Source organism: Parasteatoda tepidariorum, chromosome 3, assembly GCF_982258835.1.
Source record: "Parasteatoda tepidariorum strain Cologne lab strain chromosome 3, Ptep-v5.0, whole genome shotgun sequence".
Taxonomy (NCBI): domain Eukaryota; kingdom Metazoa; phylum Arthropoda; class Arachnida; order Araneae; family Theridiidae; genus Parasteatoda; species Parasteatoda tepidariorum.
In genome coordinates this window covers 40131961-40156366 of record NC_141757.1, presented here as the reverse complement: position 1 = coordinate 40156366, position 24406 = coordinate 40131961, and the positions used below count along the sequence as shown (strand labels likewise).

Below are 24406 nucleotides of genomic sequence, written 5' to 3'. Positions count from 1 at the left end.
TGCTATGAAGATTGAAGCACACTACGTGTTAGAACCCATTGCATTTTTTTCCTCTGCTATGAAGATTGAAGCACACTACGTGTTAGAACCCATTGCATTTTTTTCCTCTGCTATGAAGATTGAAGCACACTACGTGTTAGAACCCATTGCACTTTTTTTCCTCTGCTATGAAGATTGAAGCACACTAAGTGTTAGATCCCATTGCACTTTTTCCCTTTGCTATGAAGATTGAAGCACACTACGTGTTAGAACCCATTGCATTTTTTTCCTCTGCTATGAAGATTGAAGTACACTACGTGTTAGAAGACATTGCACTTTTTTCCTCTGCTATGAAGATTGAAATAAATGTTTGCATAGAAAAACAAAATAGTTAAGAGGCTTCATTCATGCGTTGAGGTCATGATTATGGTATAGTAATCAATTAGTGGGAAGCTTTTCGAAAATACAAAAAAGAGCCGATTTTTTTGATAAAAAATAACTTTCTTACGACGCTTAGTATGATTAAGTCATTTTGATCCACTTATTGTACCAGCCCAGCCGTAAGCAAAGGGTAAACGGTGGTGTACTTAATTAATACTTTTTATTTAGATTGAAACAATATAAGTCAGTAAGTGACAATTAATCCCAGAGTTTTGACTATGTGATTTTATGCATAATATACAGGGTTATTCATAATTCCCTCCGCCTGTGAACGCCATTTTTCCTTACTACAACTGGCTTCAGTGGTACATGCCACTGCCATCTACCGGCAACTGCTTAAATTAAAACTTGAATACTTTCGGAATAATTTCATATGTTCTTTTTTGCCATATTCGTCTTCGTTTTTTTATTATAATGATTCGAAACCCTGGGAGGAATTATGAAGAACCCTGTATGTAAATCCACATCCTGAGAACACTATCTAAGGTAAATTAATTACTTCTCCAATTTAAATAAATTTGGTGATAAATTTGGCTCCTGAAAATAACAAGACCATAATATCGGCGGAAAATAGCTTGGATATTATGCTTTTGTGCAGATGTTTGTCCAGCTACGTAAAAGAGTAACAACAACGACACGCAAGAATGAAGTATACAAAATGTTTGCTCGATTTGTGACTGAAGATTAAACTTCTAATATGTAATTCAGAAGAAGTGCAAAACATTTAGAGAAGAGAGTTGCACTGGTATAAAATGTAGATGATGAAAAAGCCTTTTGCCGATTGTATACTATATTGCGAGCACTGAGATACTTCTCTTCAGTTGCCACAGAAGAATTTTTTATGTACAATACTAGTTAAATTTTCTATTTTTTCAGAGTATCTGATATGTTTTTGTAAATTGCTACAAACAACACCAAGTTTAGAGAGCCATACAGATTAGTGCATGGGAAAGCAGTTATAATAACAATTAAAAGAATATATATAAGCCAAGAGTATGTCCAAAAAAGCACTAACTGGATAAGAAACTGCTGCTGTTTATTAACCAGATTGAATTTGCGTTCGTTCTATCCAAACTTGACACCGCCATAAGTGACAACATGCTGAAATATCAAGTTTGAAATTTAATATAACTAAAATTTGTGGCTTTTGAAACAATTTTAATAGATTTTCTATTTTTTCAAAACAAATCCACATGAATAGATTAAAAATACAACAAAAATTTTAACTTTTAGCAGTTACCAACAATTGTTGGCAACAAAAGCAACTTTAATGTGCACTGCTATGAGATGTATGCATACTGATATAATAAAAATACTCACGAAGTTTATAAAGTTTAGTCAAGTTTCATTTCGATATTTAATATCAACAATTCCTACTGGTATGAAAAACTGTAATAAAATACTAAAAAGTTTTGTTTATTTTTTGAAACTTCTGCGCTTTTTCGATCTATAAAACATGCTAAAGAACTTTTATTTGCATTTAAAAAATTATATTTCCCTTTTTATAAGGTATATAAAATAACTTTCAAGTTTCAAAGTTTGGTCTTAGTAGGAAAGCGCAAAACAGAATAAAATTAAAATGGGTGGCTTTTACTAGAGAACTTTATTTCCGACCATTTTCAATCAAAATTGGAAAATATTGTTTAAATGATGAATTGGATTTAGAAAGAAACCTAAATATAATATTAATGGCAGAAAAAAATTAACACGTCATAATCGAATCTAAAAATATCGATTACTGTTTAATAGTACTTAAAATAATCAATACTTAAATTTTAGATTAAGTGAATTTCCATTAAATTATAGATTAAATGTCTTCAACAAAGTAAATATTTTTCAGAGAAATTTAGTAATTTAAAAATTTTCAAAAATATAAATGTTTATTGATTGTAACCCTCTGCTTTGTCCATTACTGCATTTTCGATATTTTTAAGAGCATCAATCAGCTTTAAAATGTTTAAAAAAATATTTTAATTATTTAGCGAGACGAGACTTTTCTACACTGTTAGAATTTTCATTCTTAAATTACGGTAAAATAACCGGCAAACAGTCTGTCCATCCAATTAATCGTAAAGTTTAGGTAAAGAACATTTTTTACCTTAACGGTTTTGAAATCGTTTACATCTAGTATGGTTGAAAAATCATGAACATAAAACTAGTTTTGTGTTCGTGGTTTTTAATACGATGAATGATTTCATGATTTTTTAATCATTTACAACTAACATGGTTTCTAAACCTTATGAAAGAAAATTAACTGGGCATATGTGCTTGGGTATTCATTTGGTAATGAACGTTGGTATTAGGATGTGATTGAGCTGTGTTTTGTCGAATGGATCACGGAATTTGGTTTCATTAGTTTATCGGGTTGTTTCACCGATCGTAATATATGGGAAATGCAAGACTTTTTTGTGTTGAACAGCTTTATGATGGTGTCATGCATGCGTGAGTGAGAGTATCGTATTCTAATAGTTCAAGGTCACAAATTGGGGAACAGGGGACACTGGAAACTCGTCGTAGGTTGAAGGGAATGGAAGAAATATTTTGGTGTCAACACTGGGATTCGAACCCCCGTTCTGAGGGTCATGAGATTGATAGATTAGCCCTATCGGACGCAACATGTACCCAGCTGCAAGGAACTGAAGGACTTAATTTAGTGGGTCTAATTGGTCAATAGAATTCTGGTTGTTTCACCATATTAGGTTAAGGCAATTAATGAACTATTTTTCTCACAGTTAAATAGTTTGAATACCATCTAATTTACTGTTATTTGACTGTTTTCTTCGAATATGGTAAAATAACAATTAAGTAAATTGTTATTTATGAGAAATTTCTAACTGTGTACAAGTTTACATAATATCTAATTTTTAATAAATAATTTTATTGGAGACCATGCATCCCGCTGTTTATTAGTATGTTTTAAGTCAAAAACTAATCCATTTAAGCGATACACCATAAGTTTCCTTCAGGCTTGTAATCAGTTATCAGTTTACTCACTTGGAAATACGTAATATCAATCCAAACAATACTTCCACTTATTTAGATGAAAGCGTTAGTAATGACGAAGATAGATTTTAGAGTAAATAAAATGAGATAAGTAAATTAAGTGTTTTCTCTTTTTTAAAAAGTTTATTGACATATTCACGTAGATAATTTATGGTTACTATTCCAATATTGTGAAGTACAACTTTTTTTAAACAAATTTTGCTCATTGCAAATTTACTTTAGGAGAAAGTAAATAATTTATGTACTAATTTGTGTGCTGATTTATTTTTGCAGATGATATAAAAATAAAATTGATAATAGAAAAATGTAATGATGGAAAAAAAATTAAGAATCCTTCTTTTTGAGCTATGACCTTTAAAATATTCGCATATTTCTATCAAATAAGTTATTTTTAAATTTTTTTATCCCATGATCCTAAAAATATTAACAACAGTAAATTAGCACTTAAAAAACTAAATTTTTTTCGTAAAAAGCACAACTCATTTCAGATTTTGAAAAAGAAAATGTTCTAAAATCTTTTTATTTTAAACTTCGGTTTTGGCCACGTTATTCTACATAAATCACAAGCATTTAAAAAGTAAATAAATAAAAAATAAATAAATGATTAAATAAAAAAAATTCCTTAGAAACATTGGATTCAAAAGCTATTTCAATAAATTTGTAAATAGAATATATCAAACTTATTTTTTAAAATGTATTTATGCAATTAAAAGTGTTATGTATTTTATTATCATTTTTTGAATAAGGTGAGAAACTTATTTCTATTTTACGAAGCAACATATTTTCACAAATAATTTTTTATCAACAACTCCTATTTCAAAATCTAATCGTTTATATATAAATATATGAAAAAAGGGAATAATACGATATCGATTTGTTCAGTAATCTTTAACCACTGATAAGGAGCACTCATAGTTGAAGTCGAATCGTAAAAATGTCTACTGAAACAAAGAAATAAGTTCACAGCCTCTTAATCAGTCACGCACTTGTGTGTGCCTTGACTCTTGTTTTTGGAATGCAATCCCCCATTCAATATTTGCTCTACTCCCAATTAAGCAATGGATTACCAGTTAGAAAATTATTAGTGGAAGTTAAAGTTATTTACATCGCAAACGATTTTATGCTCACAAATTTTTATCGTCTTTTACAGATTTGTTCGCATTTGTGAATGGATTACTAATTTTATTCTGCGATTTTCTAGCTTATTTTAATGTTCCATAAAGATATTTCTGTGGAGTAGATTCGTTTTGTTTCTTTGATAAAAGAACTGGCATCATAGCTATGAAATATTTTGATGTTTTACCCAAATACTACAAAAGTAAGTTGCTTAAAATTGTTTTTCTTTCAGAAATGAATAATCGTTTTCTTCTTATAGATTGCATATGTTAATACAGAATCTTGCTTCTCATGAAGCGCAAAATTAATAATAAGAATATTTGGAATTTTAGTCTCGAATGAATTATGTAATAAAAGTATAAAAATTCATTTTTATAAAGTAATTTATAATTCATTTTTTGCATCTTCATATAGGTTTTAAGGTGTTTGTAAACTTTCTTTTAAACAATACTTTTCAAAAAGTTTTAAATTAAAATTCCGTAAAGAGAACTAATGTAAATATCGCAAAAAATTGTTGTATGCTTTTGATAATTTTTAAAAAAATTAATTGTAAATAGTAAATTTGTTGTTAAAAATATACGTGGAAAAGTTAAAAATATTGGAGTTAAAAAAATTCAAAATAGTAATTTTTTTAACGTTTTCCATAATAGCAATTATAATGCTCTTGCAAAGCAGAATTTTCCAAAATTATTCTTGCTTTAGAAATTAAAGGGAAACTAATAATTTTTCTGTAAGCTTTAAACAGTTTAGAATGCGCAAAATAAAACAGTGTGATAATAAAATTTCAGATGACAAATAACGTTGTCAAATACAATATCAACATTTAAGAGACTTTATCTTAAAGCATGAATAGCTAGTATTTTTCCAAAATGACTTAACAACAAATAAATTGAAAATAATCAAGTGCCACGATATTGATTTCGGATAGCTGTCATATTTTATGCAAAACAGCTGTCATATTCCATATTTTTTAATCCAATGTATTTTCGAACATTATCGATTTTGGAGAACAGAATCTGTGCTTAGTGCCTCAAGGATTTAGAATCATTAGAGACAATTTGCCGGTTAGAAGGTGAAGTTAAATTACACAAAAATTACAAAAAGTAACTGAAAATTTTCCTTATCATTTGAATGCAGTATCATTTCGAAGGAAGGTTGAATATAACATTTTAGAAAAATATTGTTCATGTTATTTGCGGCCAATTCCTAAAATTTTTTGCTTGTTTTAAAAGTAAAATTAAACGACATAATACATAGTTTTGATTAAAAATTTACCACAAACGGTATAATGTTTAGCCTAGAGGTAGAAATGAATCGAAGATTAAAATGTTCGCATCTGAGACAGAGGCTTAGGATGTAATCCCATTAATATTTTGTTGGTTCGTATCCTTTCGAACTGTTCAGGAAGAATACTCAAAATTAATAAAAATTTCTTCTTTTTGTGACGAAAAAGTTTTCTGGAAAATGTTCTAAGCTGACATTTCGTCAAATTGGAAAAACGTACTTTTTTCACTTGTTTTAAGACGCAAATTTAGTTACGGCATTAGGCTTAGTTATACATATCAAAAAACCAAACTTTTTAACGAAATATAATATAAAATAAAAGAGGTATGAGGGAATGAGTTATAAAATATAACCAGGATTTAATTCCAAGAAGCATGTTTGCTAAAGAGTATACTCGTTCTCTTCCACCCATAATACAGTGCGAATAGTTTTTAAATCAAATTAAAAAAAAAATTGAAGTCAAGTGACAAACGAATCCCAGCGATAGTAATTTGATTCGAATTCCACTCCCGATTTACATCGACTTCTGTGCTGATATGAAATATTCTCAGCTTTGGACAAATCTTGTGTTAAAATCTCTTTGTTTTTGAGCTAACCGTGGGAAATTTTCGTTGTTTTCCTCCCAATGAAACGCGAATGATGGTTGGTGCCCCCTAGTACTCTTCTATGAAAGCCAATTTGTCTCAGTGGATTACAGAGGAGTTCCTTGAGTTGGTTTTTCAAGTACGTTTCGCACGTTTCATGCCAGTTATAAAATGAATAAGGAAACAGTTTCGTCAAAAAGTTTACGACATCGTGTTTCGCTAAAAATCAAGTAATTTCTTGACAAAATGAACATCAAAATTAACACATTACTGCTCAACGAATATTGCAACCTAAAAAGTACGAGTTTTATTTCTGAGAATGTGATCTATTCAGCTTACAATATTGACATAAATTATCCTTACAGATATATAAATTGTAGATTAAGAATTTACAGATGCCGAGGAAATTGTGCAGTGCTGTAAATAGTTGTATGTCTTAGCTGATTATACATTTATGTTTTACATCAATTATGCATTTATGCTTTATATTGATTATACATATATTTACATTGATAATTCATTTATATACAACATTTATACTTCCAGAAATTCTCTCTTTTCTTATAATTATAGGAGAATTTATGAATATGACACTATAATAATTAATCGATAGTTTTTTGTTAAATTTTAATCAAAATTTTAAATTCCACAAACAAAGATTTCATAAATATTTTTTTACAATCAATACTGCTAAAGAATATTTGAATATAGTATTTTGAATTTTATTTAGCTGTTTTCAAGGAAAAAGGTATAAAAAAAACCTATCTTGTTTCGCAGAAGTCAATGAATCTAATAAAAATTCTTGTTTTATCTATTTTTTATCTCTAGTATTCACTTAAAACTAGTTTATTTAATCTATTTCGCTTTTTTTGTGTTTACACACAAAGCAATTTTCCTTTAAACATTTTAAAGAGTTTTTTGTTTTTCTCAACAAATTCCTAGTGTATTTTCAATTTCTCAGAACTGTGGAAAATTTTTATTTATAATATTCTCATGATGATAATTTCATTTTTCATTTTATTACTATTTGCTGCAATACAGTTTGTGGTGATGATGTCTATGTTATTATGTTTTGATTAAATAAAAGAAATTACTATATTACTATAAACGAAGGCATATTTATCCAATTTTCAATCTTTCTGAATATTTCAAAATATATTTTAGGCAGTAAATACAAGAAATTAATATGAAACTAAATGTATGTATGATCGATAGAAAAAGATTGAAAAGTTAATGTATGAAGGAAAATTTCAAGAAAATATTTTTCTATTTTCATAATGGGCGAAAGAAACTAAGAACAAGAAAAAAATAGAAATCTCTGATATAGGGCTTCCGCAAATCGGATTACCAAACTGAGAAAATGGTTAAAAATGCTTAGAAGAAATCGCTTCTTAATATATATATAATTAAGAGTATTATTTTTAAAATTTTCATATAAAATATTTTATTTGACAGATTTTTTTGATGATACATTTGTACACAAGCATAGTCTATCCCAAGGAAAGGCAACAGTCGCTGCTTTAAAGAGTAAAAGAGTATTGCGTAAAAATAAAATTAACACGTTTACATAACTCGTTTACATAATAATTTCGTTAACATAAAACTCGTTTTTTTTTCTATGTTAAGCGAAATTGCAACACTGGCCCAAATAGTTTTAGTGCCACTCTACGACAAAAAGCTGAACTACAAGTTAAATTTATGAGTTCATCGGTTTATTTTATTATTTTTAATTGAACTTATGAATATCTGTGTAATCGTTGGGTTATTTGTTTTATTTTAGTTTTATGAATTGCATAGGTGTTAATTCTTTAAGGTTGCCGCACGCTAATGAAGACAAAACTAAATTTTGCAGAGTAAATTACGATTTATTTTTAATATTTTGATTTCTCACTATTTTTCTTGTTTTCACATTTATTTTAATGTGTAATAAACTGAATATTTATATGGATAACATACATGCATCATCACTCTTTTTAAAATAAATAAATTACTGAATGTGTTAACAATGTAGAGTTTTTCATTTGTAAATTTACAATGGAATTTTATCTATGTCAGAATTAAACAGATGTAAATAAGAAGTAATTATTCGACTTTTTCTTTCTTGACGTGCTGGCGAATGTCAATGTGGCTCCCACAAGTTGTCAGCAAAGGGTTCGAACTTATTTTTATGACACTCTGATAGTCACTATATAATTTTATAGCTTCTATTTCTTGATTAAATTGTTCTTGTTTGAGTTGTAAATCTATATATTTCTGTTCAGAATGTATTCTGCTTCAGCAGTTGATGAGGCAACCGTTTGTTGTTTTCTTGAGTTCTAAATGATAACACAATTTGAATCATAGAAGACATAATCTGTTATCAATTTCCTTTCGTATTTATCAGTGACCTAATCCGATTCTGTAAGGCTTTGAAGTTGTTCTCCTTTGGTAAAATTTAACTTCTTTAAGATTGTATCCTTCAGGCATTGGATTGTCTTTTGACTGAGCTCCAATGGGATTACCAGGATTGTTGGCATATCGGCTAACAGTTCCGACTATGTGGGCTACCTCAGATCGAGTTCTTTGTGAAGCATTTATTAGGCTTACTACAGCCTCTATAAGGAATGCATCTAACTTTTTTTTCACTTTGAGGATCCGTATTCATAGTTAAAACTTGATCAGTTGAGAGAGCAGTTTTCTATTTTTTACCCTCTTGCATATTGAATCTTGTTTTCATGTTCTTGATATAAGTTGATTGGTCCAAGCTAATTATTCCATTCTTACGGTCTCTTGTGATGGTCGCTCCAAGTATATGATAAACCTCACCAAGATCTTTTATTTTGAAGCAATGCCTTAGATTACTTTTGATATTTTCTTTTTGCTTGATGTCATTTGATAAGATAAGCAAATCATCTACACATATTGCAACGATCAAGATTTTTCTCTCTTTGTTTCTGTAGAAAATACAAGGATCAACCATAACAGTTTTATTCCTCTGTATGTTTCGACTAGTTCAAAATACCAGCTTCGGCTTGCTTCTTTCAGTCCAAAGATGGGTTTATTTAGTTTGCAATATCAACGACAAAAATATTTGGAGTTGTTAGAAAGTTCCTTGTATATTTCTTCATCAAGTTTTGGGTGTAAAAATGCAACATGCAATACAAAGGTTTAGTTGGTACACAATTCTAAATTTGCATAGTAATATGCTCTTCTTGGTACCGCAGTTCTTATAGGGTATATATTTATATCTTCAGAAGAAGTATCTTCGCCTTCATCACTTATAAGTTCTATGAAGGCGCCTGATTCTTTCATAGATGAAGAAGATGAAACACTGTTTATTTCTGTTCTTTCCATATTTTGGGATTCAGTTGAGAGTAAGTTATTTTGAGTAGGTTTGTTTAAAAATTGATTTTAGATAAAGATGACATCAGCTAACGATATTCTAGTTTGAGGGATAATAAATTCTTCATTTTTTAAGTTTCTTTACTGTAACCAATGAAGATGCATCCTTTCGACTTAAGGTCTCATTTCTGTTTATTGACATCTGGAATTTGAACCATATATATATACAACGAAAAATTCGCGAAAGGAAAGATTTGATTTCTTTCCTCATCATCTCTCTTCAGAAATAATATATTTCATGACTTTAGTTGCGATCTGTTCTTTAACTAAGCTAAACTGAAAAAAAAAATCGACTGGCGGATAAATAAAATGGGTGAAACTAAAAAGAAATCGAAAATATTTGATTTCTTTCCTCGTCATCTTTCTTCAGAAATAATCTATTTCATGACTTAAGTTGTGATCTGTTCTTTAACTAAGTTAAACTGAAAAAAAAAATCGACTGGTGGATAAATAAAATGAGTGAAACTATAAAGAAATCGAAATTCATTTAATAGCGTAGGAATCAAGGAGAAGTTGAAAGGTGATTGTTTGGAAAATCTCCGGGTTTCACGAAGCAATCAAACTGGTTTTGACGTATCTCATTTCGCCTTTTTCTCTTCTGATTCTGCAGATTTATTTCAATAACGTCTTTGCTTTTCTCCTCTTAAATATTACTCGACACTATAAAAAAATAATACTGTTTTCGCTTCATTTTTGACACGGAACCTAAAGATATGTCAATATTAAGGGTGCTGAGTACAAAATACTGTGCATATGTAAATATTAAATGAATGATCTTTAAATGCAGGTGCAATTGGGTTTGAAGAAAAATGGCGGATCGCCATGTTACGATACCACTAATGGTTAGGTCTGAAAATATTCAGTTTGTAGAGGATGATTTGGAAACGATATCAGACAATGAACCATCGACTGATATATCAAATGTAAGTGCCTTTTTTGCATGTTTATATAATTGCCATTTTTATAAATATATAAAGTAATAATACTGTTTTTATTATTATTATTATATAATATATTTTTATGAGCATAATCATAATATTTTTATTATAGTTTTATAGTGTTTTTTACTAGTTTTATAATTTCTTAAAACTTCGCGTATTTAAGTTTTGGAAATAGATTTTAATTCACTTTTTCGTTTTGAAAACATACATTTTAACTCTCCTCACCAATGTTTTTGTTGTTTTCAACAAGAAATAATAAATGTGTCATGTGTATTTTATGTTTTTTTTTACAGATTTTTTATCTTTGCATTAGTTAAACCAAAATAAAATTTTAGACTAATGTATCACATATTTAAATTAATCTGAAGTTCTCTTACTGATTATGATTAAGTTTAATGTAAATATAATGATTTTGTTGCTTATCAGCATCATTAAATTTTATTCGAAAATCTCATCACAGTAATTCAAATCTTGAATTTAATTTCATAAATAGAGGAAATTAATAGCCATAATAATTTATTTGCTATACCTAATAATCTTATTTATTTTAAACTTATTTAACTTGAAAGTGGATGAAGTTCGAAATCAGACAATTCGTGATTATTGCATTTCTTTAAAAAAAATTTTTATATCCCATTGCTTATTATTTTTAATTATTTTTTAAAAAAATAAATTGTCTAATTATATATATCTACTTCACTGCATTTCATCTTCAATTGTATTGAAATCAAATGTTTTTTTCTTAGGTATTTTTTAAAACGTTTCCCCCGAACACTGTCACTTATCGTTAAAAATTCATTTTTATTTAGTGCTTAAAAAGAAAAAAAATAGTTGGTATACTTATATTTATCATTTTTTCATTTTATATAAATTTTACACAAATATTTGAATAAATATTAAAATCAGTTGTTTTGTGATTTCGAAAGCATCTTTTGAAACATCTTTTAATGAGAATGATTAATAAATATTTTTACAAACGAAAAACTTTCTGAAGAATATTTTTTGATCATAATATATGTCTTTAAAGCTCCTTTACATAAAAATGCTGCCTCGCCTAGTAAATTTATGTAACAGCATATTGAGAAAGAAAATTTAAAAAATGCAATTTTTTTATTTGATAAAATTTCTAACTCAAGTCGTGTGCAAATAAAATCTCATTGTTCTATCTAGATGATAAATGAAATATATTATGTTGTAGATAATAAGTTTATAGTTGTTTTTATTGTATCCCTATTAACTATATATACTTTTAACTAATTCTACAGAAGTAATTCGATCCTTTAATGAACATGATTTTAAATTAAGAACGATTTATGCATAATTCACGATTTATCACTTTTCAGCATTTAATCATGAAACTGAACTTTAAATTCACCATTTGAGAACTGCAATAAATAAAAAATAAATGATTTATCACTTGATAACGGCGTTGAGAAAAGAAAGACTACTTTTACTAACTTATCATATCTATTCAGATTAGTGAAAACAATCGGTGGAATATTTCGTTGTTACCTGAAAATAAAAGTATCCATATCCTGTTATCCCCTAGTAAGTTAACATTCAAATTTTATTCATTGCAGTGGCAATTTATTTAATTTAAGTTAAAAATACTTTAAAAATCTATTATTTAGTGAGATATTTCAGGTAATGTAAATTATCTTTTAATATTCGTAAAAATATAGATAAATAAAATTCAAATTGTTTTTTATGTGTTTATCAGTATTTCTATTTACATGTAATTGACTGCTTTTATTTCAAAAGTTAAATTCATTTTTTATTCTTCTATTTGCAACATTTTATGGAATAGTTAATTAAATGTTTTACATATTTCTTACACTATGTACTATATAGTGCTGTTTTCTTTAGCTAATAAATAATTCGTAAAATAAATTTTTTTTTTCGAACTAGGAATATTATTTTATATTCCTTGGTTATTTATCTATCCTAACTTATCAGTATTAATTAAACTTATATTACGTATGACTGTATCTATACCAATATTAACTATTATTAACTTACTTTATAACATATTTACACGTTCTATTTTAAAGTCTTTTTCTTTATATCAGGAGTGATTTTTTTTAGATATGAAATTTGATTTCTTTGGTTATTTACTTTTTTACTGCTTATTTTCATTCGCATTTACTTACATTAACTACATCAATATTATTTGTATAACTATATCTTTATTAAATTAAAGTTATCTAATATTATATATGTTATTTTTTCACTTCATAAATCAGAGCAGCTGTGTTTAGAACACATGTAATTTGTATGTGTTTAGAACATACGTAATTTGTAGAAACCGTAATTTATTTTGGATTAAGAAATATTAAAAAAATAATTAAATATTTTTATACATCAATAGAAGGCAGTTTTTTTAATATCCAAATAAAAAATGTTAATTTCTTAATTAGTCCTACTAGTTTGTATACATTTAATGTTTTTGTAAATGAGCATGCAAAAATAACTTTTCTCTATAGTATATATAACTTTGTATAAAAATAAACTTATATTATGCTAATTTTGACAAATTTTAAATGCATATCATAATTGTATCAATTTTTCTTTTTACTTTTCAAATAAGGCCCAAAGTTTTCGGGCAAGATTTCTTTAAGTGATTTTTAAGTTCAACATTATCTAATATTAATATACAAAGATTTGTAGGAAAATTGTGACTTGAGCATTAATAGCTTCAACAAGACAAGCTTATTTGTTCAAGCAAATTTGTTTGAAATGAATTTTTCAAAATAAAATACATGAAAAGTTTTAGCTATGACAATTTATTGTGAAATTCTCTATTTTGGAAATTTCAGAACCCATCCGGAGCAACGGACTCTCACATTTATCACGAAATCTCCTGTAACAAAAATTCAAGAGTTGATTACTTGGAAATTCCAAAAATATCTCGGTCACGATCAACAGAATCATCAGCAGGAGAATCATCTGGAGGAGGTAGTCCAATGTTGGAAAGAAAAAACAGGTAAGTTAGTCTTTAATTAGAGATAACGCATAACATTCAATCGGTCACTCCTAATATTCTTCTTGGTCTCTATTGAGTTGTTCATGAAGCTTTTAGTCCTCAGTTGGTTTCCTTATTAGGTTTACACCTATTCACTTGATAGGAAACGTGGTTTACCTCCTTGAAAGTAAACCTCCCAGGATTCACAGAAAAAAGCAATGTATACCTGTAAGTCATGAGGACTCATGGAGTTGATTATTCACAATTGATCATCTATCAAGTGTCTGAATAAATGTTTCATTTATATGAACACCTAAAAGATCTGTTCTCTTTTTTACCCCAGCAGTGTTAAATACAGTCTTCAAATTAATCATAAAATGAAAGAAATTTTCAGTGGGGAAGAAGCATTGAGAGCATTTACAACGTCATTTCAACTTGAAGGGTCGCATAACCTGTGTCCTGCAGATAAAAGGATCAAAGCATGCCCCTGTCCGAATTATTTCACAAATGCAGTATCATTTTCTCTCTTTTCTTTTCAATGATAAGGCAAGGTGACATGAGAAAGACTGATTTTTTAGCAAAGAAATAGCTTAACAAAATTTTTAGTTATAGATAAGGCAAAAAAACTTACAAGCTTTAAAAATGGTGAAAAGTTGCATTTTTTCACGGCAATTTAACGCAGAAATAGTTTTTTCCCCTTCAAATTTAGAAAAGTAGTGTCCGGTTTGAAGAGATAGAAAATAACATTACAGGGCAACAATGACTGTCCGCGTCCGGCTACGGGAGTATCCGCTTTGCGGAGAATGTACTTAATGGTTTATTCATCGATGATTCCCGGGGAATTAAAAATATGTCCGTATTGAGAGGCGTCCCTTTTACAGGAGTGTCTATAACTGGAGGTATCACTGTATATATATATATATATATATATATATATATATATATATATATATATATATATATTACGAAGGAGAGATCCAGAAATTAAGGACAATCCTAACGTATGACTATGCTTATGGAGGAGGAATTACTACTTTGCCTGAGTTCTAAGCCTTACCCGCCGTGTTGCATGTTGCCACATGCATGCTCCCTCGAGAGTTTCTTCGTGCTAACACTGAACACACTATAACGCGTTTTAAACATGTACTTGTTTATGAAATACACGTTGAGCCCATTTTGTTAATGAATAAATTTCAAAGATACAGGGAGAATTTTTGTCCCTCTTTCGGAGCCACAATTACCCCTCGAACAAACTTAGAGCACTTTTTTCATGCAGAAATTGTTTTGCCGTAGTCCATATAACGAATATATCAAATCTCATCAATATTCACTAAGAACGGGCTCTACAGGTGTCTGAATAGGGTAACTTAACGGCCCTGTATTTGATTTTTAACTTAAGAATATCTTTCACTTCGTAATTTTGAAAATTTACTTTAAATATGTCAAGAAATATTTTGTTTTTAATAACCAGTTGTTGATTATTTTCAGCAATCGGAGGAACATTAGCCATGATTACGAAAAATTATCTAGTAAGTACATTCATCTATATGCATTCAATATATTGTATTAAAATCTTATGCTGTAACGTAAATTTACAAAGGGTCATTTGACACTTCTTGTGCGATGTGCAATGGTTTTACTTTACTTAACATGAAAGAAAATTATTTATTCTCATCTCAATTGTATTTTATTATGCTTGAAATTATTAAATAAAATTCAAATTGTTAATTTTTTTATTTCCAATGCTTAATAAAATTACAACTCTAATGTTTTTCTAAATTTGAGTTTAAAATTTTAATTTACAAATTGTAATACATACACACGTGGTTGAGGTCATAAAGAATTGTTCAGCATTTGCTTATATGTTGTAATAAATTGTCTGTATTAAATTAATTGTATGCATTAAAATAGTGTATTAAGGTTTTCTTTCTTTAATGTCAATAAACAATCACTTATACACTGGTGTACAAAACTTAAGCAACAAGTGCGTTTTTTGTCATAACTCTACAAGAAATCCTCCGATTGACATGAAATTTGAATATGATGTACAATATTTTGTACTTAAACGATGGCAAAAGAATAATGGCGCAGAAATGAATATAAAGCTTAAAGTAGGGTATGGAACAAAAAAGGCTTTATTTGACATATAGTGGCGTTACACATGATTGCCTGAAGAAGCGTAAGTGCAACTGGCAGATGTTCCCCAGTATGGGATATGCCCTCCCCTTACTGTAATTGTTGCTTGGCATCGTCTCTCCATGCTAAACACCAGATTATCCAGGAGTACTTGGGGTAAATGTCTCCATTCCTCCTTTAACGCATCTTTCAGCTGATGGGTGCTACCAGGAGGATACTTTCGTGTCGCAAGACGTCTCCCTAATGAATCCCACACATCCTCTATGGGATTTAGATTTGGAAAGTAAGCTGGCCAATCCATTCGTGTGATATCTTCACTTTCCAGTAGCTCTTGAACATTAGCAGTACGGTGTGGCCGGGCATTGTCATCAATAAAAATGCAGTCTGGTCCAATGGCCCCTCGGAACAGACACACATGGGGTAGGATTACCTCATTGCAGTAGCGGTCTCCAGTTACAGAACTTCGGTCGAAGATCTGAAGCTCAGTCCGTCAGCTCAACATAATGCCACCCCAGACGACAACTCCAGGACCACCGTAACGATCTCTTTCCGCGATGTTATTAGGATGAAATCGAGCTCCAACCTCTCTCCAGATCAACTGACGTTGAGAATCGCTTGCAGCACTAAAACGACTCTCATCTGTGAAGAGGACGCGACTCCATTGATGAGGTGTCCAGGTTTCGTGTTCTCTGCACCACTCTAAACGGTGCCGCCGTTGGCTAACTTTTAAAGGTATGCATCGTTCAGGACGTCTAGCAAATAAGCCACCTTTGGCGTCTGGCCACTGTAAATCTTGATACTTGTCGTCCTGTAGCTGTGCACAGTTTCTGAGATATGGCACTCGCTGACAGAAAACGGTTTCTTTTCACCTGGAGGACAATGTAACGGTCATCTCTTGGTGTTGTTTTCCTTGGACGACCACCACCAACCTTCCGAACAGCTGTACCAGTAGTTTTAAAGGCATTCCAAGCACGAGAAACAACACTTTTGTTGATCCCGAACTCTTCGGAGACACTGGTCACACTACGCCCCTCCTTAAGCTTCCCAATCATTCTTCCTCGAGTAAAGTCGTCTAAATGATTTCTTGAAGACATGTTTCGCAAAACAAATCACTTGCACTTGCAGCGAATGTCTTTAACTACGGTGCTCTTCATCCTTTTATCACAGCTTTGACCTGTGCGCGCCGACCCACAAGGTTTAAGTACACTTACATCACCTACGACGTTTTATTTCTAAAATTTGCATACAAATAATCTTTCTACTGAATTACGTACATATTATACTGCAATTTTATGGCTATCTTATACTTTTTTGGGGAGCTGTGGCCGAAAAAACCACTTGTTGCTTAAGTTTTGCACACCAGTGTAATAATAAATGCAGTAAGAAGAGATAAAACATTTTTCGCAAAGACACAGTTACAAAAAAAGGCTTCTGACTAATTTTGGTTTAAGTTGCGGCATGAGTAAAATTCCATTTTAATTTTGCGTAATTTTTTGAATCAAATAAGTAATCGGTTTTAACTTGACTAATAGCCTGACATTAAATTTTGTTTACTGCGTTATTTTAAATTATTTAACGTGTATATATTTTGTTAATAAATATGAAGTAATATATTAATATATAACGCATTAAATAATGCATATAACAAAAATTTGCTTCATATTGGATTCAAAATTTGTTTTTGAATTTTCTTTATTTATGTATTCTTTTTTTGTTGAAAAAAATTGATTTTGAAAATTTGATGAAAGTGTGCCGATGTGTGAAATCATTTGCTGAAATATTTGTAGCATTTTCTTCACCTTATACGTGTGAAATGTTTTGCATTTCCTAAATGAAAGTTGAAACAGAGCATCTAAGCTCGCTGTTTTGATACAAACTGTTTTACCACAACAGTCTGTAAGTTGGAATCTAAGCAATAAGGTATCATTTTTTAAACAGATAACAATTTACTTTGTATGCCAATAAATAGAAATTGGTGCCAAATTTGAGATAAAAATTGCATTTTAAAACAATTTTTAATTTTATAGAAAAAATAGAATTTTTTTTTACATACTATAATTTGTTTTTGAAATCTATTTAAATACAAAATTTATAGTTCGACTAGTAACTAACTTTCGGGCTCCTAACATGCCAGGAATATTTTAAAATGCCTACTTTTCTCTTTGTTGTTTATATTCAGTTTTTTTTCCAAGCATTTTTAAAATGTTTTCATCAAAATAATTTTGTGACGTTTATAGATACTTTAAGACTATGATAAATACGTCTAAGGTAGCTTTCTTAAAATACAATTTCGAAGTTTCCTGTGTGGTTATACCTGTGGGAACGAGGAATAGCGTTCCTACATTTTTACGGAACCAAAGACAACATTAAAACAATCAGAAGATAAAAATAAACATTTTTATTTTCCGGAAAAATGAAAGAGTCACAAAAGCTGCGTGACTAACTTAAAAATAAATTAAAATTCAAAATAGAGTATAACAGAGTAGTAGTAGTTTTGTGGTTTTTCAGATACATATATATACTGGAGAAAATGTGTGATGAATAATTACGACATCAGTATCCTGCAGTCAGTTGCAGTTAATTTCTGACAGCAGAAAGAATATCAGGATGAGAGGTCGCAGGTTCGGTATTCCGATCCGTCGGTCTGATCTAGCGAACTCTACATACCTAAATGCACTTTGTTCAGCAAGAAAATAATTGCAAGTAATTTGAATTTCTGTTGATGTCTGATTGTTCATGGAAAAATTTTGAATACTATTTATTTATGGATTAAAATGGGAATGTTGCTTCGATTATCATTGCAGAATATTTTCAAAATTGATTTTTTTTCCAGCGACATCTATTGCTTCTAAGAAAAGCCATCCCATTCAAAGGAAAGAAAGCAAGATATTTAGACGAATAACAAACGCTGGGTTCGAAAAAAGAGAATCTAAAAGTGAAGATGAAGAAAATGTCTTAGAAGTAGTAAGTATAGAAAGAAACTCTTATTCTATATTAACTATTCAACGAAAAAACACAAAAACTAAAGCGGAAAATATACTTAAAAATTCTTATAATTTATGAGTCATATGGTAAAAAGTCACCACGCTTCGAAAGCTCGAATAGAACGTTCTTTTTAATGACGGCACAGCTTAGAAATAAGAAAAGGAACTGGAAAAGCTGGAAAGATGATTAATGGGAGAGTAAGAATTGAAACTGTAGTAAGCAGCTGAGAAAATGAAGAAGGCTGAAAGGGGGAAATCGTGGCAAAATAAATTTCATACGGAATGCTTGGATGGTGCGGAAATGAAGTTATTTACTAGAAAGTAAGGCATTCGTATGGTTAAAACAAGACTCAAGAATATAAAGATGAGCTGAAGTGCTGGAGTAGGAAAAAATCTCACTGTCATGGAAAAAAATTATGGTTTATTGAAATTCAAAGATAAATTCTTTCCACTCCTGACACGTCAGTGCATCTTCATGCTATTGGGTTCTGTCTCATTTATATGAATGCTAATGCTTTAGTGAAGCATTCCCAAGTCGTTCAGCTTTATCCATGCATCTTGTTAAGTATTTTTTCTCCAATTTACCTCCTTTAGCTACAACACCTCTCAGATAGCACGATACTTCTTGTTTGAAAGCGTGTCGATTTTCCTCAATAACTTTCTTTTGATTACTTGATTTGCAACTATACATTTTCTTAGTCCTTAGCTGTTCTGTTTTAATCTTTCAGCGTAGTCACCTTGAGAAAGAGTTCTCGTTTGACTTTTTAAGGTTTCAAACACCTTCCTTTTTAATTAAAACTTTAATTTTTCTTTTGTTATCAATACTTTTTCAATAATCTTTGAAATTTCCCCAAGCAAAAAGAGTTCTTAATATATCAACGTCATATTGCATAAAATAATGCTTTAATTTCTTGACAGCTACAAACTTTTGCTACGATTGTTCCAAACTCAAAGTAAATACTCCAATCATTTGAAAAAATATCAATGTTTATATTCATAGAGACATCATTCCCTAACTGCTTTATTTAACTATTTGTTGTTCATACGGTTTCAATAATTGTTAAAATTATCCCAAACAGAAAAAAGTTCTAAACATATTCGGCATCATATTGCATAAAATAATACTTAAAATTCTTGACAGCTGCCAGCTTTTGTTACGGCTGTTTCTAACTCAAAGTAAGTATGCAACAAAGGAATGGGTAATACTATGTGCTATATAGACTAATGCAAGAAACAGCGGGAAAAAAGCACAACTGAAAGTACATTAATTGTCATATCATAGTTTCAGTTGCATAAACACGAGCCTTCCACAGTGATATCTAAACGTCAAATGAAGGTAGAGAAGTAAAGAGACAAACACGTGTTAAGTGGTTTAACCAATAAAGAAAAAGAAATAAATTTGAATAAGGAAATAATAATAGAGAGATAAGAAACAGGTGTGAGGCGATTTGGAGGGAACCTCAGGGGGATTCAGCAGATTAAATTAAAATAAACTTGAGCAAATATTGAGTAACAGTGAACTCGAAAGACCATCAACTAAATTATTAGATTGTTGTTGTTGTAGTTCATTTACGTCGCATTAGAGCTGCACAATGGGCTATTGGTGACAGTCTGGGAAACATCCCTGATTATGATCCGAAGACATGACATCACAATTTTCATCCTCCGCAGAAGGGATTTAAATTATTAGAATGTTTCGAAATATACAATGACTCTCGTATGAAATATATAGTAACTCCCACTCCTTCTCCAATAATTTGAAAAAAGTTCAATGTTTATATTCTTGGTGTTTATGTTATGTATATATTCATCATTCCTCAATGTTTATATTATGTTTATATTCATCATTCCTCAACTGCTTTATTTAACTATTCGTTGTCAATACGGTTTCAATAATCTTTAAAATTACCCTAAACAAAAGGAGTCTTTAATATATTCGACATCATATTGCATAAAATAATGCTTTAATTTCTTGACAGCTACCAACTTTTGCAACGGCTGTTCTAAACTCAAAGTAAATACTCAATTAATTTGAAAAAAAATATCAATGTTTATATTTGTGGGAACATCATTGTCTAACTGCGTTACTTCGGAAAATCTGTCTGAAAGTTTTATTTCAGTTCTTCTGTGTTTTGTCAGTGTTGCATTAAATATTTGACAACTACTAACATCTTAATTCTTATTACGAAATTCTTATGTTTTACAGCTTCGCCAAATAGTAAGGAAATGCACGACAGTAGATCCTTTTAAGAGACCTTCTTCGAAAGATGTTCTAGATTTGGTGGCTAACATGAATGATAAGTCTTGACAAAAATATGAAGAGAAAAAATGTGCCAATTGTCTTACATTTTCTGCAAGACCGTGTCAAGTTACATGTAAGAAAAATAACTTTTTCTCTGAATTATAATATGTATGCCATAACGTTTTAGTAAAACTTCAACGTTAATTAGCAAGGTTAAATTTTACTATCCCATCATCATTAAACTTTTGAAAGCAAATAGAATATGCAGGACAAAAAGAAGCCTCATATAAATTAAAACAAGTGTTAGTTTTGATTCTTGTCTTTCCTTGCTCTCAAGAGAACATCAAAATAAACTGTTTTTATGTATGAGTATTAATATTATTGTTTTTGTCAATTTTACGTTGAAATTATCAATCACCATTTTAGCATAGATATAAACCTTTAAAATTGAATAAACCAGCAAGGACAATAAAAGTCGGATACTTATCAAAAGTCTATCGATTCAGGATTTTTAGCCCAGGGCTGATATTTTAATTCATAGTTTACGTCTTGATCAATAACTTACGGCTCACGTCTAAGATGTAGCTAATAAGAAAAACGATTCTTGCACTATGGAGAACAGATACGTTTTGAATTTTGAGACAAAGCAATTTTCTTGGTAGATATTGTTCCACTAAGTGGTTTATGCTTAATATCGCTGAAACCTGAGGATGAAACTAAATGCTTTTGTTCATTTACGTCGCACTAGAGATGCACAATGGGCTATTGGCACATCACAGAGGATGATCCGAAGACATGCCATCGCAATTTTGATCCTCTGCAGAAGGGATATAGCACCCCCGCTTCGGTAGCCCGACGACCTGCACGCGAAGTCGAGCACTTTACGACAGAACAGTTTAACGAGGGCCAATACCGCACATCCTCGGTCCCTACACAGACTGATCCAAATGGTCACCCACCCGCACACTGACCGCAGCCAGTGATGATTGACTTCGGTGATCTGATGGGAACCGTGTCTTAACGATCAGTCCACTGCGGGACTGAAACTAAATGATTTTGACCGGTAACCGAATCTAAATATATTCCCGATACCGTACCTGATTCATACCAAATCAAAATAAATTCGCAAACAGTTTTCGAAATTTATTTTCATGATTTTAGCATCGCGTACTTTTTAAGTAGTTTTTTTTACCACAATTTACAAGCCACAGTTAAAATGGAAAACACGTGTCTGTAGTTTTAGTACAAAATTTGGTATTCTTAATGTGCCGTCTTGCTAGAGACGTGGTAAATTGAACTTTACATATTGTAATCAGACATTTTATACTCCCATCAGTCCATAAAAATTGTTCTCGCTTTCTCTGTAAAAAAAATGGATACTCAGATATCACGAAATTTTCTTCATTTTCAACGAAACCATTTCCTAGCATGCGCTATGAGAGCAAAAATTTCTTCAAAGTGGCGAAATAATTATCATCTCATTCGAGAAAACAAATTTCGTTAAAATTAAAAAAAAATTCCGTCATTCCATTTTAAAAAAAAATTAAAAAGAACATTTTAGTGCTTATTGTCAAAATTCAAATTTCAAAAAATCACTTAAACATGAGTTCCACATGATCACAACAGAAAAAAGACTGATAGAGCAGATAAAAAAATTACACCCATGTCTGAAGCGGGATTCGAACCCCTAATCTTATACATCCGTGACCAACTCCTAAACCACCATACAGACAGTAGGATTTATTTTCGAGTGTCTAGTTTTTGTTCTAGCGTCGCCATTCTAGTTAACTGACTCTCAGAATGAACTACGAAGTATCGAGTTGGGTTAACATTCCTGTCATATAAATGGAAGTTTGCGTTTCGTCACAAACCATTTGATTTCGTGACGAAATAATTCCCAAAATTAACGAAATACTGCTCAAGTATTGCTGAATTACCAAAAGAGAATGTTCTATTTCTGAGAGTACTTTAAATGAGTATTTTTACCAAATTAAAAATCAAATTGGTCTAACAAAAAATTTAATTTTATCAGTTAATCGTTACTTTTCTTTTTTGCTTTTCTATGTGTTTAACTTGCTTCGAATGTGCCGTTAAGTTTAATCTGAATGATAAATGAATTGATTGATGATTTAATGAAGCTGAAATGTCAAATTATTTATGAGAAAATAAAATGTCCCAAATATACTTAAAAATTCAAACACTTATCTTGGAAAATATCTTTTATCAACCGAAACATAACCAATTGAAAGTTTTTAAAAAAGTCAAAACGCAAGTGAAAATACTCTTGCTAATTCAAAAAAAATTGCTAATTCATTTAATATACCTAATTTGATCATTAAACTAAGATTTTTTTAGATTAATATAAGGAGAATAGTTTTACTGAAAATTGTGCTGGTTAAAAAAAGAAAGAAAGGAAGAAGAGAGAAAAAAAAAAAAACAAGCAAGATGCAAATTTAACAATCTCATATGGGAAAACCGTTAACAGTAACGATAATAAAAATTTCCACGTCTCTAGATCCAAAAGAAATTAGAAAAACAAAATTTTATTTTATGATGTTCAATATGTTTAAATATTTAAAAAAAAAATTAATTCTTTTACAGTATGATTAATAAAAACAACTTAATTTTTTGTAGAAGCATTTGATGAATAAAAGCATTTATCGAAGAGCAACGATAACGACGTGACATGCATGAACATAAACTAAAGAGCAAAAATGGAGAAGTGCCAACATTGTTTTAAAATGACAGTTTGGGAAAGTGTTTTCAAAGATGCTTTTCTGTAAAAGACACAAGCCTCCCCAGAAACTGTGAAAATGACTTTTAGTTGGTTTTACCAGCTTTATGTTCAACTCATTTACTCTCAGGGATTCATTTTGAACTTACAGAATATCCAGCTATTTTTTGCCTTCCATATTTCCCTCATCAGATCATCATTAACGGATGCAAATTTATACTGATTCAGTATTAATCACTCACACTTTAATTTATATATTTCTTAATGCAATGTAAAAAGTTCATTGGCCATGTTATCTATTGTATATGTTTAAAAATTGTATTTATGCTGTCAATAAAAAATTCAATTTTCCTATTTGTGATCTTGTTTATTTTCTTAATAAGAAAAATATGAATTTATAATACGTTATAATAATGCACAAGAGTTCCAGCTACTCTATATAGGCAGATTTAAAATAAAAATGATAAACGCAATTTCTCGCAATTTTTACATGAGTAGTCGGGTATAATACTCAACAAAATACATACTCGAATATATTTTTCGATTGCAAATTAATTTAGAAAATGCCGTTCTTTAATGACGATTTCTGTAGTTGGTAAAAACTTTGCGTGTTGGCTTG

At 30.1% G+C, this 24406-nt stretch overlaps 1 protein-coding gene across 2 annotated transcripts in view; it reads left to right on the top strand.

Moving 5' to 3' along the window:
* Positions 1-24141, top strand: part of LOC107453070 (uncharacterized) — a 65176-nt gene extending 41035 nt beyond the window's left edge. The window contains exons 1-7 of one of the 2 annotated variants that reach the window (XM_087159143.1): positions 4305-4741; positions 10576-10711; positions 13546-13712; positions 15180-15220; positions 18661-18791; positions 21018-21186; positions 23688-24141. In XM_087159143.1, the coding sequence (XP_087015269.1) occupies positions 10598-10711; positions 13546-13712; positions 15180-15220; positions 18661-18791; positions 21018-21119 (555 nt within the window). In that variant the 5' untranslated portion in view covers positions 4305-4741; positions 10576-10597 and the 3' untranslated portion in view covers positions 21120-21186; positions 23688-24141. Of the gene's footprint in view, positions 1-4304; positions 4742-10575; positions 10712-13545; positions 13713-15179; positions 15221-18660; positions 18792-21017; positions 21187-23687 lie in introns of those variants that run through there. The other variant, XM_087159144.1, reaches the window with a different exon arrangement.
* Positions 24142-24406: the final 265 nt, after the last annotated feature.